The sequence below is a fragment of the Centruroides sculpturatus genome, unplaced genomic scaffold, assembly GCF_000671375.1.
Source record: "Centruroides sculpturatus isolate CEXI.00-Female unplaced genomic scaffold, Cexi_2.0 scaffold596, whole genome shotgun sequence".
Taxonomy (NCBI): domain Eukaryota; kingdom Metazoa; phylum Arthropoda; class Arachnida; order Scorpiones; family Buthidae; genus Centruroides; species Centruroides sculpturatus.
Window position 1 is genome coordinate 69,537 of NW_019384881.1, and position 17,614 is coordinate 87,150.

At 30.9% G+C, this 17,614-nt stretch overlaps 2 protein-coding genes and 1 long non-coding RNA gene across 3 annotated transcripts in view; all 3 read left to right on the forward strand.

Annotated features, from left to right (window-relative positions):
- LOC111631029 (piggyBac transposable element-derived protein 4-like) overlaps window positions 1-17,614 on the forward strand; it is a 60,848-nt gene that overhangs the window by 26,726 nt on the left and 16,508 nt on the right. The window lies entirely within an intron of this gene.
- Window positions 757-17,370, forward strand: LOC111631032. The gene is made up of 3 exons (XR_002757624.1): window positions 757-767; window positions 1,666-1,668; window positions 17,122-17,370. It is a non-coding gene; the product is annotated as an uncharacterized LOC111631032 (long non-coding RNA).
- Window positions 4,687-13,312, forward strand: LOC111631030 (gastrula zinc finger protein XlCGF64.1-like). The gene is made up of 2 exons (XM_023375222.1): window positions 4,687-5,192; window positions 12,229-13,312. Exons 1-2 carry the CDS (start codon window positions 5,111-5,113, stop codon window positions 13,185-13,187), a joined length of 1,041 nt encoding a protein of 346 aa, XP_023230990.1. The 5' UTR covers window positions 4,687-5,110; the 3' UTR covers window positions 13,188-13,312.

Here is a 17,614-nt window from a genome sequence, read left to right on the forward strand (position 1 = left end):
AATTTTTCTTTATAGCATAGTTTATATGGATTATTCCCAAAAAATTATACAGGTAACCCCCGTCTAACATGGCACTTCTATAGCATGGATTCACTCTAACACGGTTCGAGAATTGGGACACATCCTAGTCTAACACGATGCTTTTATAGCACAGGTTCACTCTAACACGGTTCGGGAATTCAGTAAAACACTCGTTTAACATGAAACGTAATAAAGGAGGGGTGCATTCTTTTATACTTTCGTGTAACTTTGTGTGAGCATTCTAATTGCTTTTGTGGCTACTTTGAATGCTCTTTCAACAAATAATCCATTTAATTGTTAAATTTTACAATTGGGACCCTTATTTTGCTTTTAAAAGCTTATTCATCAAAAGAGATAATTATATTAAAAGCTTATATTTTAAAATTATAGATTCCTCCATTGCGATGCTATCGATAGTGCGGGCGCTGCCATCGTTCTTTCACCGTTGTTCCTAATTGCCTACAAATAGCAGCGCACTCCCGTTGTAGCGGAGATGCAGAGTGACTGCTATTAACGAAAGCACCCAAAAACTGTTACCGGTTGATGATGCTCATGCTGAGATCATCATGTAGGATGAATAATCCACTGGTAAAATTAATCAACCACAAACCTTTACGGTGCGAAATTAAATACAAAAATCCGGTTAAAAAGTTCCCACAAACGTTTTCGAACCCACTTAGGTTCGAAAACGTTTGTGGGAACTTTTTAACCGGATTTTTGTATTTAATTTCGCACCGTAAAGGTTTGTGGTTGATTAATTTTGCGTTAATACGGTGTTGTGGAGAAATTCAGCACTGGTAAAATATTTACTTAAATAATAAATAGGTATTTTACCCATAAAAAATGAATAATAAATCCGATTTAAAGAAAGATTTAACAGCATGTTTTTTAATTTTCGGAACCTAACCCCCCTTTTCACATTAGTTCTTTGTTTCGTATAACACGGATTCACATAACACGGCAATTTTTTGGAATGTAACTCCTGTGTTATACAGGGGTTACCTGTATGTGTTTTGGAAATGTTGAGTCAAATTAGTCTAGAATCAATTAATTTTAAGGAAGAAAACTTTTCAAACAGCCATAGTCCCTAAACTGCACACGTGCAGGCTGTGATTGGCTCATGTATTTAAGTGACTCGTACAACACGGAATTCATATAACATGGAACGTATCTACCGTGTTATAGGAAGGGGTCTACTGTACCAATCACTAACAATTATTCACTTTAAAAACACTTCTCACACAACTGTGGTTGTCATAAATATCTATGTATTAAATAGAATTTATATCAAATTAGATACAATTGGTCCTTTGTTTCTGCATTTGCACATTCAACCACCCATGGTTTGAATATTTAAAAAAAAATTTCAAAAAGTTTCAAAGTGCAAAAATATGAATTTGCTTGCATTTTAAATATTCTGTGTTTTATTCTATGTATTTATCATTCCAGTTATTATACAAAAGCAATCTGTAAGTGTTGAAAGAAAGAAAATGATTTATTGATGTTGATATATGCCATGTAGTTATACCTGTGATGATTCCGACACGTACAGACTTTTCTTTCTTTTTGCTATTCCGTAAAGGTCTAAACAATACAGTATAAAGTGTTTAATGTACAAAACATTAATAACCAATTCACATATAGTATGTTTTAAAATGTAAATGATGTATTATCTAGAGACAATTTAAAAGATACAGGAGTATATGCATAATACTATGATGCAAATATTGTCATTTTATATGAGGGATTGGAGCATCTGGGCAAGTGGGGGGATTCTGGAATCAGTCCTCTGCAAATACAGAGGGCTGACTGTTTTTATATTTTTTCATTTTTCTCCCTCTATGATTTTTGTTTTGAATTTGTTGAAAATAATTTTAAATTAGAATTAAAGATTTGAATTCTTATTTTCCTGATATGGTGTATAAACTCTTTCTATATGGCAGATGACCAAGCGGTAAAGGTAGCAACCAACTACTTTGGGGACTAGGAATAAAATCTGGACAGGTCGATAAACCACAAGAAATTTTCAGGGGACCTGGGGCCATATTCTGGTCACTTACCTTTCGTCTCTTCTTTCAGAGACAAATGATGTCAAAATGAGAGACGAAATTCATCTCTCAGAGACAATCTAGTCTTTGTTGTTCACGTCATGATTCTATTAGGTTGATTATACATGTTTTGGTTATCTGCATGCGCAACACAGTATAGAATTTTAATTAATTAAATTGTAAAATTTTTGAAAATGCAGAGTACAGAATTATAGATCACGTGGTAAGGAAAGCACTTAATTTTGATAAAGATATTTAAAAATGTTACAAAATAAAAAGAAATATCGTAATGTCAAAATATCTTGGATAATATTGTCTCTCAGGTTAATAAAACTATTTGTTAAGTTAGAAAATTGTACATACATACGGAGAAATTAGAACTGTAATATTTTACTAATAAATATTAGTAAGATACTTAACAGATAGATAAGGTTAACAGCATATTCAATGGTTCAGAAATTTATGCAGGATCATTAAAAAAAAAAGATGGAGGTTAGATTTTGAGTAGCCACTTAAAATCATAAGCATTATCTATCTCAAAGTATTCTTTTCTGAGATAGAGAATGTTTTAATATGGTTGTATAAGGTGAGTAGCATCCAGTCGTCCATATTAGATATAACGAAACCGAGGCTACAGACAAAAGACGACTATTCATTCATCTCTCGTACACGAGAGAATCTTCGAGAGAGAAAGTTGTCCAAAATCCTGTTTGGAGGGATGCGATGCTCTCTTGAGATGTAAAAGAATGATTAGCCAATCAGCAACCAGATTGTGACATAGATATTGTCTCTGAGACGAGAGACAATGACCAGAATATGCCACTGATGTCCATCTGGACTCATTGTGTCCTGTTCCTTCCCACCCAGCTGCTCCATTTTGTTCATAACTGAACCTATAATGGGCTTGCCAAAAGGTCATCTTGGTGTTCTTTGGGCAGGACAGAGAGAGTTGAAAAGAATATTTCCATTTACTCATAAAAATATTTTATAATGAAATAATACTTAAAATTTTTTAATCTTGTATTTCTAAACTTTTCAAAAATTACCTAAAAGTTTCTATATCTAAAAGATAAATAGATGCCAATTTACTAAAGATAGTTTTCTCAGAAGTCATTTTCTTGGAAAATTGCTTGTGCGGAATGCTATACATTATCCTTTTTTATACTTAGATTAGAGAGAGATCTATACATAAAACTTGAAATAGATGGCGTTGTATTTTGCATTTTCTTCATGAAAACAAATTTGATTCGTTTCAGCATTCAATATTTGACTTTCAATACTATAACATTTTGACTTGTGTAATTTAAAAGTAAAAAATTTAAATTACTTATTCATAAAATTACTAAACATTATACAGTAGAAATATCTGTTCAGTTTGATTTAATATTACAGTAGAACCTCGATTATCTGACTCAATTGGGGACTGGGTTGGTCGGATAATTGAAAAGTCGGATAACCGAAAAGTATGAAAAAATCTATTATTAGTGTAGTACTGTATATTATTATATCCAATGTAATTAGTATATTATTATATTAGTATATGGCTATTAACCTACTTCGTGTTGAATTTTCCTCCATGTTAAGCCTATCAAATTTTTTTAAAAATAATAATCGTCGCTATTGTATCGTTAAAAATTAGAAAATTAAGCCTCGTTTAAATACTGGCTCCATTTCATGGTTGATCCACTGTTGCCAGCTAAAACATGTAAAAATAATATTAAAATAGCCAAGACATGGCCAAATATTGTAGCGCCACATCACTAGCGGACATTTGAAATTTACCAAATAGGACGGTCGGTTAACCTAGGTGTCGGATAATCGAGGCTCTACTGTAATACATAAAATGTAAACATATCTTTTATTGAATCATACTTTGTTTCATAAAATTATATTCTGGATATCTTTTATGTTCCATGTTTCACTCATTAGTATTTTAATTGTGTCTTTATTTATTAATCTTCAAAGTGATTGTTAAGTCATTTTTAAAGTTAAACTTTTGGTTTCATGTTTGATGAAAACCACATTGTTGGTAATGTCATCTAACAGATGAAAATGCTGTAACAGAAGTTATTTTGATTATATAGAAAGTTGTTTGGGTACAAAAACATTATGTTTAATTGATATAATAAGACAAATGAAAGATTTATTTTTATTACAGAAAAGATCTTTAAAAATGATTCCTCAAATTCGTCCCAGCCATATTTTTATAACAGAAAGATTTATTTTCAAAATAAGCTTTCGCAGCAAGCTGACAAAAGCAAAAAGTATTTACATTTCGTTTACCACATTTATGGGGATTACATGTCATAATTTTCTACAAGAATGTAAAATTCCATGAAAATACGTACTTACCCTAACAACTCCAGATATTTTCTATGTGCAAGTTAATTGTAAATATGTTCAAAAAGATTGTAAAGCACAAAACCATTTAAACATTTTTCTGTTAATGTACAATTTTTTACAATAATGAGTTACATTTTACATTTGTATTTCTGAAATATTGCATCAAAATTTTATTATTTAGTTAAGAACAAAACACGCAACAGGGTATTCATAAAACAAGCTGTCTTACTGAAATGGTGCTTACTGCCACACTGAAGTTGTTACAAGCCTTCCATCACACAAGGTGAATGTGGAGAACAGCAGCCAAATTTTTTTATGCAATGAATTTTACAACTGCCCATCATATAAAAAGGAATCCATGAATACAGAGACCTGATCTGTAATAAAATTCCTAAGTTACAAGAATTATTTGATTAATATAATTGTCAAATGGCATCATTAACATAAATAAAATATCATTTATATGATAATTTTTTTGAATTTTGGATTTTTTTTTAGTAATTAATAATTATAAGGGACCATCCATTAAATACATTTACAGTTTGAGGAGGAGAGTGTCGCAGGAAGTACAAACATTACTGTACACGATGGGGAGAAGGAATTAACACACTGTCTACATGCAACTTTTTTAGTGGTTTAAAGTGACTCAGAACTGTACAAAATTAACGGGTAGCCCGTAGATATTTATTTAATTTCAAATGAATTATATTAGTTTTATATTTACAGAAGATGAAAAAGAAGAAAAAGTGGACAGTAAATGTGATCTTCAGTTAAGTGATGGTCTTAACAGAAAGAACTTTTACAAGAGTGAAAGCTACAAATCAGATCCCTCGACTTTCTCTGTATTAAGAATTCAGAAACATATCATATGTAAAAAGAAATTTTCAAAGGAACCATTTTTAAGAAAGTATTTATTTATCCCTCATATTGGAGAAAGACCATATAAATGTGAATTTTGTGGCAAAGGTTTTAAACTAAAATCAGTTTTTAAAGTGCACGCAGTAGTACATTCTGACCAAAAACCATTCCAATGTGAAATGTGTAAAAAGAATTTTAAATTAAAGTCTAGTTTATTAATTCATGAAAAATACCATTCCAAGCAAAGGCCTTTCGAGTCTGTAATTTCTGGGAAAAGATTTAAGTTAAAAAAAACTTTACGAGTGCACAAAAGATGCCACACCGAAGACACGCCTTACAGGTGCGAAATTTGTAAGAAGGGCTTTAAAGCAGAACAAAGTTTTGTAATGCACATAAAGACTCATACCAAAGAAAAGCCTTTTCAGTGTGAAATCTGTAAAAATTACTTTCATACCCGGCATACATTATTGAGCCACAAGAGGTATTTTTCAAAAGAAAGGTCACGCCAGTGTAGATTCTGTGAGAAGACATTCACTACGAAAACCTGTTTAGAAAATAGGAGAAATCCTAATTCAAAGGAAAGTCTATTCTTTTGCGAATCATGCGAAAAAAGCTTTAGGATAAATGCTATTTCGGTAAATTATCATAACACCAAGAGATTTTTTTCAGTGTAAATTTTGTAATAAAAGTTACACAAAATAAAAAACAAAATAAGGGCTAGAATTTCCTCTGGATCTTTAGTAAGTTTGAATAAAACTGCATGTATAAAGGACACTTTAATGCCTAAAATGGAAAAATGTTTGATGTTATGGATAGAAGATCGCTTTTCAAAGAATTTTCCTTTGAATAGTAATGTGATAATGCAAAAGGCAACAAAGATTTACCAGCATTTAAAAGAGCTTGAATCCGTTTCTTTTAATGAATCACATCAATATGAATTTAAAGCCAGTAAAGGTTGGTTTAGAAGATTTAGGAATCGATTTTCCTTGTGCAATGTCAAAGATGGGGGAGAAAGCGCATCAGCCAACATAGAAGCAACCCAGAGATTCCAAGAGAATTTTCTCAAAATTGTAGAAGACGGAAATTACACTGCAGATCAGGTATATAAGGCCAATGAAACCACATTATATTGGAAGAAATTGCCCAGACACACTTACATCTCGAAAAATATAAAATTTAATTCAGGATTTAAGGTTTCCAAGGATAAGATCACTTTACTTTTATGTTCAAACGCATCTGGAGATAACGTTACAAAGCCCTTCTTAATTCACCCTTCATTAAATCCACGAGCAATGAAAGGAGTTGACAAATTAGCTCTTCCTGTTTTCTGGCGAGCAAATAGAAATGCATGTGTATCAGGTGTGTTATTTCGCGATTGGTTTTACAATTGCTTTGTGCCGGAAGTGGAAGATTACTCAAAAAGAAAAAATATCAGTTTCAAGGCTTTGTTACTGATTGATAATGCATCAATACCCACAGAAGATTTAAATCATCCTGCTGTTAAATTAATATTTTTACCTCTCGACACGACATCAATCCTACGACCACAAGACCAGGGAATAATTAAATTATTTAAATCATTGTATATACGGTACACATTTGAACATATTTTTAAAAATATTGATTGTAATTCAAGCACTACCACAGTAATGGACTTGTGGAAAGATTTTTCAATTTTAAATAGCATTGAAATTATTTCGTTATCTCTGAAGAAACTAAAATGTTCCACTCTGAATGCCTGTTGGGAAAAATTATGGCCTGAAGTTGTTATTAGAGAAGATTGTTTAACTTCCGTAACAACAGAAGTAAATCGTATAATAAATATTGCCCACACTTTAGGTGGAGAGGGATTCGTGGACATGAACGAGGAAGATGTTATTGAATTAATTAATACTAACCAACAGTTAGATGAAGAAGAACTTATGCAACTGGCAGAGTTGTCAAAATCAAGTGGTGAAGAAAACTGATTACAAATTTTCTGTGAGGCAGAGCAACACTTTAATTTAGAAAAGTTAAATGAAGGATTAGAATTGGCAAAAAATCTAGTAGAACATTTTACGAATAATGATTTATCAACAAAGCGCTCTGAGAAATTTAGGAGAAAATTAAAAGAATGTTTAGCTCCATATTTTGAAGTAAAAGAATGTTTAGAAAGTAACAATAATAAATTGTTGAAAACATAAGAAGATACCCTTTCAAATTACGAAAATAATAGAGAAGAAACAAGTGAATCTTTAAACTATGAAATTGCACAACCAGCATTTAAAAGAGGATGTCATTGGATCCTAATTATGGATAGCTTCGACAGTGAATAAATGTAAAATAAAAAGTGTAACTACTGCTTTTATTTAATGCAAAATGAGTAACAAATAATTTTTAATTTCAATATTTGTTTGTTTTGAAGAGAAATAAAATATATTTTAACTCTTACATATTAAATATTTATTTTACATCTTTAATAAAAATTATTTTTATTAATGATGTCTTCAAAGTTCAGCGAATTTTTTGCAGAAAAATAAGTTATCGGAAAACACATGCCCACTGTTCGATGAGCCGCTCTACGACGAAAACAAGCTTAAGCAATGGCGTTGTTGAACGGTGCACACTCGGCAAGTAATCTTACAATTTTTGTTTATAGCATAGTTTATATGGATTATTACCAAAAAATTATACAGGTAACTTCCATATAACACAGTATTTCTATAGCACGGATTCACTCTAACACGGTTTGAGAATTGGGACACATCCTAGTATTACACGATGCTTTTATAGCACAGGTTCACTCTAACATGGTTCAGGAATTCAGTAAAACCCTCGTTCAACATGAAATGTAATAAAGGAGGGGTGCATTCTTTTATACTTTCGTTTAACTTTGTGTGAGCATTCTAATTGTTTTCATGGCTACTTTGAATGCTCTTTCAACAAATAATTTATTTTATTGTTAAATTTTACAATTGGGACCCTTCTTTTGCCTCTAAAAGCGTATATTTTAAAATTATAGATTTTTCCATCGGGACGCTATCGATAGTGCGGGCGCTGCCATCTTTCTTTCATCGTTGTACCTAAATGCCTACAAACAGCAGCGCACTCCCGTTTTAGCGGAGACGCAGAGCAACTGCTATTAACGAAAGCACCCAAAAACTGTTACCAGTTGATGATGCTCATGCTGAGATCATCATGTAAGATGAATAATCTACTGGTAAAATATTTACTTAAATAATAAATAAGTATTTTACCCATAAAAAATGAATAATAAATCCGATTTAAAGGAAGATTTAACAGCATGTTTTTTAATTTCTGGAACCTAACCCCCTTTTCACATAAGTTCTTTGTTTTGTATAACACGGATTCACATAACATGGCAATTTTTTGGAATGTAACTCCTGTGTTATACAGGGGTTACCTGTATGTGTTTTGGAAATGTTGAGTCAAATTAGTCTAGAATTGATTAATTTTAAAAAAGAAAACTTTTCAAACAGCCATAGTCCCTAAACTGCACACATGCATGCTGTGATTGACGCATGTATTTAAGTGACTCGTACAACATGGAATTCATATAACACGGAACGTATCTACCGTGTTATAGGAGGGGGGTCTACTGTACCAATCACTAACAATTATTCACTTTAAAAACACTTCTCACACAACTGTGGTTGTCATAAATATCTATGTATTAAATAGAATTTATATCAAATTAGATACAATCGGTCCTTTGTTTCTGCATTTGCACATTTAACCACCCATGGTTTGAATATTTAAAAAAATAATTTCAGAAAGTTTCAAAGTGCAAAAATTTGAATTTGCTTGCATTTTAAATATTCTGTGTTTTATTCTATGTATTTATCATTCCAGTTACTATACAAAAGCAATCTGTAAGTGTTGAAAGAAAGAATGATTTATTGATGTTGATATATGCCATGTACTTATACCTGTGATGATTCCGACACGTACAGACTTTTCTTTCTTTTTGCTATTCCCTAAAGGTCTAAACAATACAGTATAAAGTGTTTAATGTACAAAACATTAATAACCAATTCCCATATAGTATCTTTTAAAATGTAAATGATGTATTATCTAGAGAGAATTTAAAAGATACAAGATTATATGCATAATACTATGATGCAAATACTATGTCATTTTATATGAGGGACTGGAGCATCTAGGCAAGTGGGGGGATTCTGGAATCAGTCCTCTGCAAATACAGAGGGCTGACTGTTTTTATATTTTTTCACTTTTTTCAGTTTTCTCCCTCTATGATTTTTGTTTTGAAGTTCGTTGAAAATAATTTTAAATTAGAATTAAAGATTTGAATTCTTATTTTCCTGATGTGATGTATAAACTCTTTCTATATGGCAGAAGACCAAGCGATGAAGGTAAGCAACCAACTACTTTGGGGACTAGGAATAAAATCTGGACAGGTCGATAAACCACAAGAAATTTTCAGGGGACCTGGGGCCATATTCTGGTCACTTACCTTTCGTCTCTTCTTTCAGAGACAAATGATGTCAAAATGAGAGACGAAATTCATCTCTCAGAGACAATCTAGTCTTTGTTGTTCACATCATGATTCTATTAGGTTGATTATACATGTTTGGGTTATCTGCATGCGCAACACAGTATAGAATTTTAATTAATTAAATTGTAAAATTTTTGAAAATGCAGAGTACAGAATTATAGATCACGTGGTAAGGAAAGCACTTAATTTTGATAAAGATATTTAAAAATGTTACAAAATAAAAAGAAATATCGTAATGTCAAAATATCTTGGATAATATTGTCTCTCAGGTTAATAAAACTATTTGTTAAGTTAGAAAATTGTACATACTTAGGGAGAAATTAGAACTGTAATATTTTACTAATAAATATTAGTAAGATACTTAACAGATAGATAAGGTTAACAGCATATTCAATGGTTCAGAAATTTATGCAGGATCATTAAAAAAAAAGATGGAGGTTAGATTTTGAGTAGCCACTTAAAATCATAAGCATTATCTATCTCAAAGTATTCTTTTCTGAGATAGAGAATGTTTTTAATATGGTTGTATAAGGTGAGTAGCATCCAGTCGTCCATATTAGATATAACGAAACCGAGGCTACAGACAAAAGACGACTATCCGTTCATCTCTCGTACAGGAGAGAATCTTCGAGATAGAAAGTTGTCCAAAATCCTGTTTGGAGGGATGCGATGCTCTCTTGAGATGTAAAAGAATGATTAGCCAATCAGCAACAAGATTGTGACATAGGTATTGTCTCTGAGACGAGAGACAATGACCAGAATATGCCACTGATGTCCATCTGGACTCATTGTGTCCTGTTCCTTCCCACCCAGCTGCTCCATTTTGTTCATAACTGAACCCATAATGGGCTTGTCAAAAGGTCATCTTGGTGTTCTTTGGGCAGGACAGAGAGAGTTAAAAAGAATATTTCTATTTACTCATAAAAATACTTTATAATGAAATAATACTTAAAATTTTTTAATCTTGTATTTCTAAACTCTTCAAAAATTACCTAAAATTTTCTATATCTATAATATAGTGGCCAATTTACTAAAGATACTTTTCTCAGAAGTCACTTTCTTGGGAAATTGCTCGTGTGGAATGCTATGCATTATTCTTTTTTATACTTAGATTAGAGAGAGATCTATACATAAAACTTGAAATAGATGGCGTTGTATTTTGCATTTTCTTCATGAAAACAAATTTGATTCGTTTCAGCATTCAATATTTGACTTTCAATACTATAACATTTTGACTTGAGTAATTTAAAAGTAAAAAATTTAAATTACTTATTCATAAAATTACTAAACATTATACAGTAGAAATATCTGTTCAGTTTGATTTAATATTAAAAATGATTCCTCAAATTTGTCTTATCCATATTTTTAAAACGAAGATTTATTTTCAAATTAAGCTTTCACAGCAAGCTGACAAAAGCAAAAAGTATTTACATTTCATTTATTACATTTATGGGGATTACATGTCATGATTTTCTACAAGAATGTAAAATTCCATGAAAATACGTATTTACCCAAACAACTCCACATATTTTCTACGTGCAAGTTAATTGTAAATATGTTCAAAAAGATTGTAAAACACAAAACCATTTAAACATTTTTCTGTTAATGTACAATTTTTTACAATAATGAGTTACATTTTACATTTGTATTTCTGAAATATTGCATCAAAATTTTATTATTTAGTTAAGAACAAAACACGCAACAGGGTATTCATAAAACAAGCTGTCTTACTGAAATGGTGCTTACTGCCACAGTGAAGTTGTTACAAGCCTTCCATCGCTCAAGGTTAATGTGGAGAACAGCAGCCAAATTTTTTATACAATGAATTTTACAACTGCCATCATATAAAAAGGAATCCATGAATACAGAGACCTGATACGTAATAAATTTCCTAAGTTACAAGAATTATTTGATTAATATAATTGTCAAATGGCATCATTAACATAAATAAAATATCATTTATATGATAATTTTTCTGAATTTTGGATTTTGTTTTTAGTAATTAATAATTATAAGGGACCATCCATTAAATACATTTACAGTTTGAGGAGGAGAGTGTCGCAGGAAGTACAAACATTACTGTACACGATGGGGAGAAGGAATTAACACACTGTCTACATGCAACTTTTTTAGTGGTTTAAAGTGACTCAGAACTGTACAAAATTAACGGGTAGCCCGTAGATATTTATTTAATTTCAAATGAATTATATTAGTTTTATATTTACAGAAGATGAAAAAGAAGAAAAAGTGGACAGTAAATGTGATCTTCAGTTAAGTGATGGTCTTAACAGAAAGAACTTTTACAAGAGTGAAAGCTACAAATCAGATCCCTCGACTTTCTCTGTATTAAGAATTCAGAAACATATCACATGTAAAANATATTTACAGAAGATGAAAAAGAAGAAAAAGTGGACAGTAAATGTGATCTTCAGTTAAGTGATGGTCTTAACAGAAAGAACTTTTACAAGAGTGAAAGCTACAAATCAGATCCCTCGACTTTCTCTGTATTAAGAATTCAGAAACATATCACATGTACAAGGAAATTTTCAAAGGAGCCATTTTTAAGAAAGTATTTATTTATCCCTCATATTGGAGAAAGATACCAATGTAAAATCTGCACAAAACTTTTTTCCTACAAAGTTATTTATTCAAATCATCTTTTTGTACATATTGGAAAGAGGCCTTTTTCATGTGATGTCTGTAAGAAAAACTTTTTCTACAAGTTTCATTTAACAGAACATAAAGAACTTCACAGGAAAGAAATTCTATACTATTGCTGGATATGCAAAGAGAAATTCAACTGTGAGCAGGATTTAATTGTACATCAGAAACATCATATTGAAGAAAGACCATATAAATGCGAATTTTGTGGCAAAGGTTTTAAACTAAAATCAGTTTTAAAAGTGCATGCAGTAGTACATTCTGACCAAAAACCATTTCAATGTGAAATTTGTAAAAAGAATTTTAAGTTGAAATCTAGTTTATTAACTCATGAAAAATACCATTCGAAGCAAAGGCCTTTCGAGTGTCTAATTTGCGGGAAAAGTTTTAAGTTAAAATCAACTCTACGAGTGCACAAAAGATGCCACACCGAAGACAGGCCTTACAGGTGCGAAATTTGTAAGAAGGGCTTTAAAGCAAAAGAAACTTTAGTAATTCACCAAAACACTCATACCGAAGGAAAGCCTTTTCAGTGTGAAATCTGTAAAAATTACTTTCATACCCGGCATACATTATTGAGCCACAAGAGGTATTTTTCAAAAGAAAGGTCACGCCAGTGTACATTCTGCGAGAAGAGATTCACTACGAAAACCTGTTTAGAAAATAGGAGAAATCCTAATTCAAAGGAAAGTCTATTCTTTTGCGAATCGTGCGAAAAAAGCTTTAGGATATTTCAGTAAATTATCATAACACCGAGAGATTTTTTCAGTGTAAATTCTGTAATAAAAGTTACACAAAATAAAAAACAAAATAAGGGCTAGAATTTCCTCTGGATCTTTAGTAAGTTTGAATAAAACTGCATGCCTAAGATAGAAAAGTGTTTGATGTTATGGATAGAAGATTGCTTTTCAAAGAATTTTACTTTGAATAGTAATGTGATAATGCAAAAGGCAACAAAGATTTACCGGCATTTAAAAGAGCTTGAATCCGTTTCTTTTAATGAATCACATCAATATGAATTTAAAGCCAGTAAAGGTTGGTTTAGAAGATTTAGGAATCGATTTTCCTTGTGCAATGTCAAAGATGGGGGACAAAGCGCATCAGCCAACATAGAAGCAACCAAGAGATTCCAAAAGAATTTTCTCAAAATTGTAGAAGACGGAAATTACACTGCAGATCAGGTATATAACGCCAACGAAACCACATTATATTGGAAGAAAATGCCCAGACACACTTACATCTCAAAAAATATAAAATCTAATTCAGGATTTAAGGTTTCCAAGGATAAGATCACTTTACTTTTATGTTCAAACGCATCTGGAGATAACGTTACAAAGCCCATCTTAATTCACCCTTCATTAAATCCACGAGCAATGAAAGGAGTTGACAAATCAGCTCTTCCTGTTTTCTGGAGAGCAAATAGAAATGCATGTGTATCAGGTGTGTTATTTCGCGATTGGTTTTACAATTGCTTTGTGCCGGAAGTGGAAGATTACTCAAAAAGAAAAAATATCAGTTTCAAGGCTTTGTTACTGATTGATAATGCATCAATACCCACAGAAGATATAAATCATCCGGCTGTTAAATTAATATTTTTACCTCCCGACACGACATCAATCCTACGACCACAAGACCAGGGAATAATTAAATTATTTAAATCATTGTATATACGGCACACATTTGAACATATTTTTAAAAATATTGATTGTAATTCAAGCACTACCACAGTAATGGACTTGTGGAAAGATTTTTCAATTTTAAATAGCATTGAAATTATTTCGTTATCTCTGAAGAAACTAAAATGTTCCAATCTGAATGCCTGTTGGGAAAAATTATGGCCTGAAGTTGTTATTAGAGAAGATTGTTTAACTTCCGTAACAACAGAAGTAAATCGTATAATAAATATTGCCCACACTTTAGGTGGAGAGGGATTCGTGGACATGAACGAGGAAGATGTTATTGAATTAATTAATACTAACCAACAGTTAGATGAAGAAGAACTTATGCAACTGGCAGAGTTGTCAAAATCAAGTGGTGAAGAAAACTGATTACAAATTTTCTGTGAGGCAGAGCAACACTTTAATTTAGAAAAGTTAAATGAAGGATTAGAATTGGCAAAAAATCTAGAACATTTTATGAATAATGATCCATCAACAAGGCGCTCTGAGAAATTTAGGAGAAAATTAAAAGAATGTTTAGCTCCATATTTTGAAGTAAAAGAATGTTTAGAAAGTAACAATAATAAATTGTTGAAAACATAAGAAGATACCCTTTCAAATTACAAAAATAATAGAGAAGAAACAAGTGAATCTTTAAACTATGAAATAGCACAACCAGCATTTAAAAGAGGATGTCGTTTGATCTTAATTATGGATAGCTCTGACAGTGAATAAATGTAAAAAAAAAAAAAGTGTAACTACTGCTTATATTTAATGCAAAATGAGTAAGAAAACATTTTTTATTTCAATATTTGTTTGTTTTGAAGAGAAATAAAATATATTTTAACTCTTACATATTAAATATTTATTTTACATCTTTGTTATGTATTTGTATAAGTGTATGTTTATGCATAAGTAAACTGTATGTGAGCCGCTCATTTGTTAAAACGATAAGTTCATAAAAGAAAAGGTAGAAAATGTGTATTGATAAATTTTTATATATTTCTTGTGAAAAAAACAATTATTATTCAACGGCCATAAAAATTATTTTTATTAATGATGTCTCCAAAGTTCAGTGAATTTATCGCAGAAAAATAACTTATCAGAAAACTTTCCCCATTGCTTAAGCTTGTTTTCTTCGGGGAGCATCGATGAAAAGAAGCTTAAGCAATGATTATATTAATTAAATTATCCACAATTGTGAGGCAGATAATAGCAAGGGCTGATACTTACTTCTGATACTGTTACAATGGTGTCTTCTGTTTTTATATTTTATATCTTTAGTCTTAGTTTTTAAGTTGACTATTACCTTGTATAATTTTATTATAGCATTACCTTCAACTAATACTAACTGATGAGGGACTATTTTCTATTGGGAAAATAGTCCGAAATGCATTTTGGGTTTTCGTATTCACACTTATGTAGTAATTTTTTGAGTTTATTAAATTGTTTTTACTTTGATCCTTGAGTGTTTGTGCCCATCATCAGTCTGATAAGCCGTCAGTATTATCTGCCTCACGGTTGTGGATAATTTAATTAATATAATTATATCAAGGGGTAAAAGCAACTTTTGTAATAATTTCGTTAAGCAATGATGTCGTTGAACGGTACACACACTGTAAGTAATTCTACAATTTTTTGTTTATAGCATAGTTTATACGGATTATTCCCAAAAAATTACACGTGTTTTGGAAATGTTGAGTCAAATTAGTTTAGAATCAATTAATTTTATGGAAGAAAACCTTTCAAACAGTAGTATTTCGTAAACTGCAAATGTGCCGGGCTGTGATTGGCTCATGTATTTAAGGACTCGTAGAACATCAATTTTATAAAGAACGGAACATATCTATTGTGTTATAGGGGGGTCGACTGTATATATAGAACCAAACATTATTATGACGTCATATTAATTACAAATTATTTACAATTATAAAAACCTTAACCTTTTATTGTCTGTATAATTAGACGAAGGATGTAGAGAAAGTCCCATTTTTCTTAATTATTGAAAAAAAAAGTTTTTTCTAAAATTTTTCTGAAGGTGTTGAAGCAGTTCCTCAATGGTTCCTTTTCCTCTAGATAAACAACTTCACAGGGGCAGGGGCAATGCCTGTGATTGGTGCTTCTCTGTAGAAGTTCGTGGCATTGCAGGAAAGCTACCATTCTTGAAAGTTCGATACATTTACTTTAAAAACTAATTACAGAAAATAAACATGACAAAACATAAAATTAACATAAATTATAAATGATATAAAAATAGATTTTACTATTTACGTGTAATAATTAAAAAAAATGAAAGCATAAATTTATAAATTTGTACTTATAATAAGGTAATGTGAAAAATTGAATATACATTACACATTCAAATAAAACTATAAATAAGTATTGTACAAAAAGTTAAATATTTATTTCAGTATGGTTTATTTTGAAACATGACACTTTCTTAAAATCATTTTTCTGAGTCACATTATTATTATTATTACAGTAGAGTGTCGTTTATTTAAATCAATTGGGGACTGGGGTTTTTCGGAAAATCGATATTTTGAATAACCGATTATGTACGAAAAAATGTATTAACCTATCCCATGTTGAAATTTTTCTCCGTTGTGTATCGCTTCGCGTTGAATTTTTGTCAATGTTAAGCCTAACATAAACTTTTTAAAATAATAATCGTGACTATTGTATCGTTAAAAATTATTTAAATATATTGAAATATATAAAAACAATAAAAAATTATACTTCAGAAGTTAATTTAGTACAGTGTTTCTCAACGGGGGCGTTATCGCCCCCATGTGGGCATTTTTCCATGTTGAGTGGGGCAATTTGTAACAATTTATATTTTGGGGGGCGAAAAACAATTTTCTGGGCGATATAGTAAAACATTATATTAATAATAATTAGATATTTTATTCGTTATATTGTACAATAATTAAACAAATAACATTATACTAATCACTAGTCTATTCAATGCAGTACGCATTTGGCGTTAGCCTTGTCCCTCGGCATCGGAATTTTGAAGTGAAGGGGGCGATACTATGTTGAAGGAGGGCAACGATTCATTACAGGTTGAGAAACACTGATTTAGTATCAGAAATGTAAAATATTTGAATAGCCCAAGACATAGCCAAAGATTGCAGCGCCACAGCACTGGCGAAAATTTAAATTTGCCGACTGGAATTCGTTTGGATAATTGACATTTCGGATAAACGACGCTCTACTGTATTGTTAGTTTTTATGCATACATTTTGAGATATTTGTTAGTCAAAGATGGGGCCAAACTAGCTTTATTTTGTTTAAGGTTGTTATTGCATTTTTGAAATATGTTCTTAATATAAAGAAAGGAATAATAACTTTTATCTAGTTTATATCTATTGTTTAAGTATTGTTTTTGTCATTTAATTAATTTTAATTTTAGATAATCATTTAGTATAAATTTATTATCTAGATTTTTTAATTCAGTTACTCTATTTTTAATATTTGATGTTCTAATATATATGTTTTTTAATTCCATG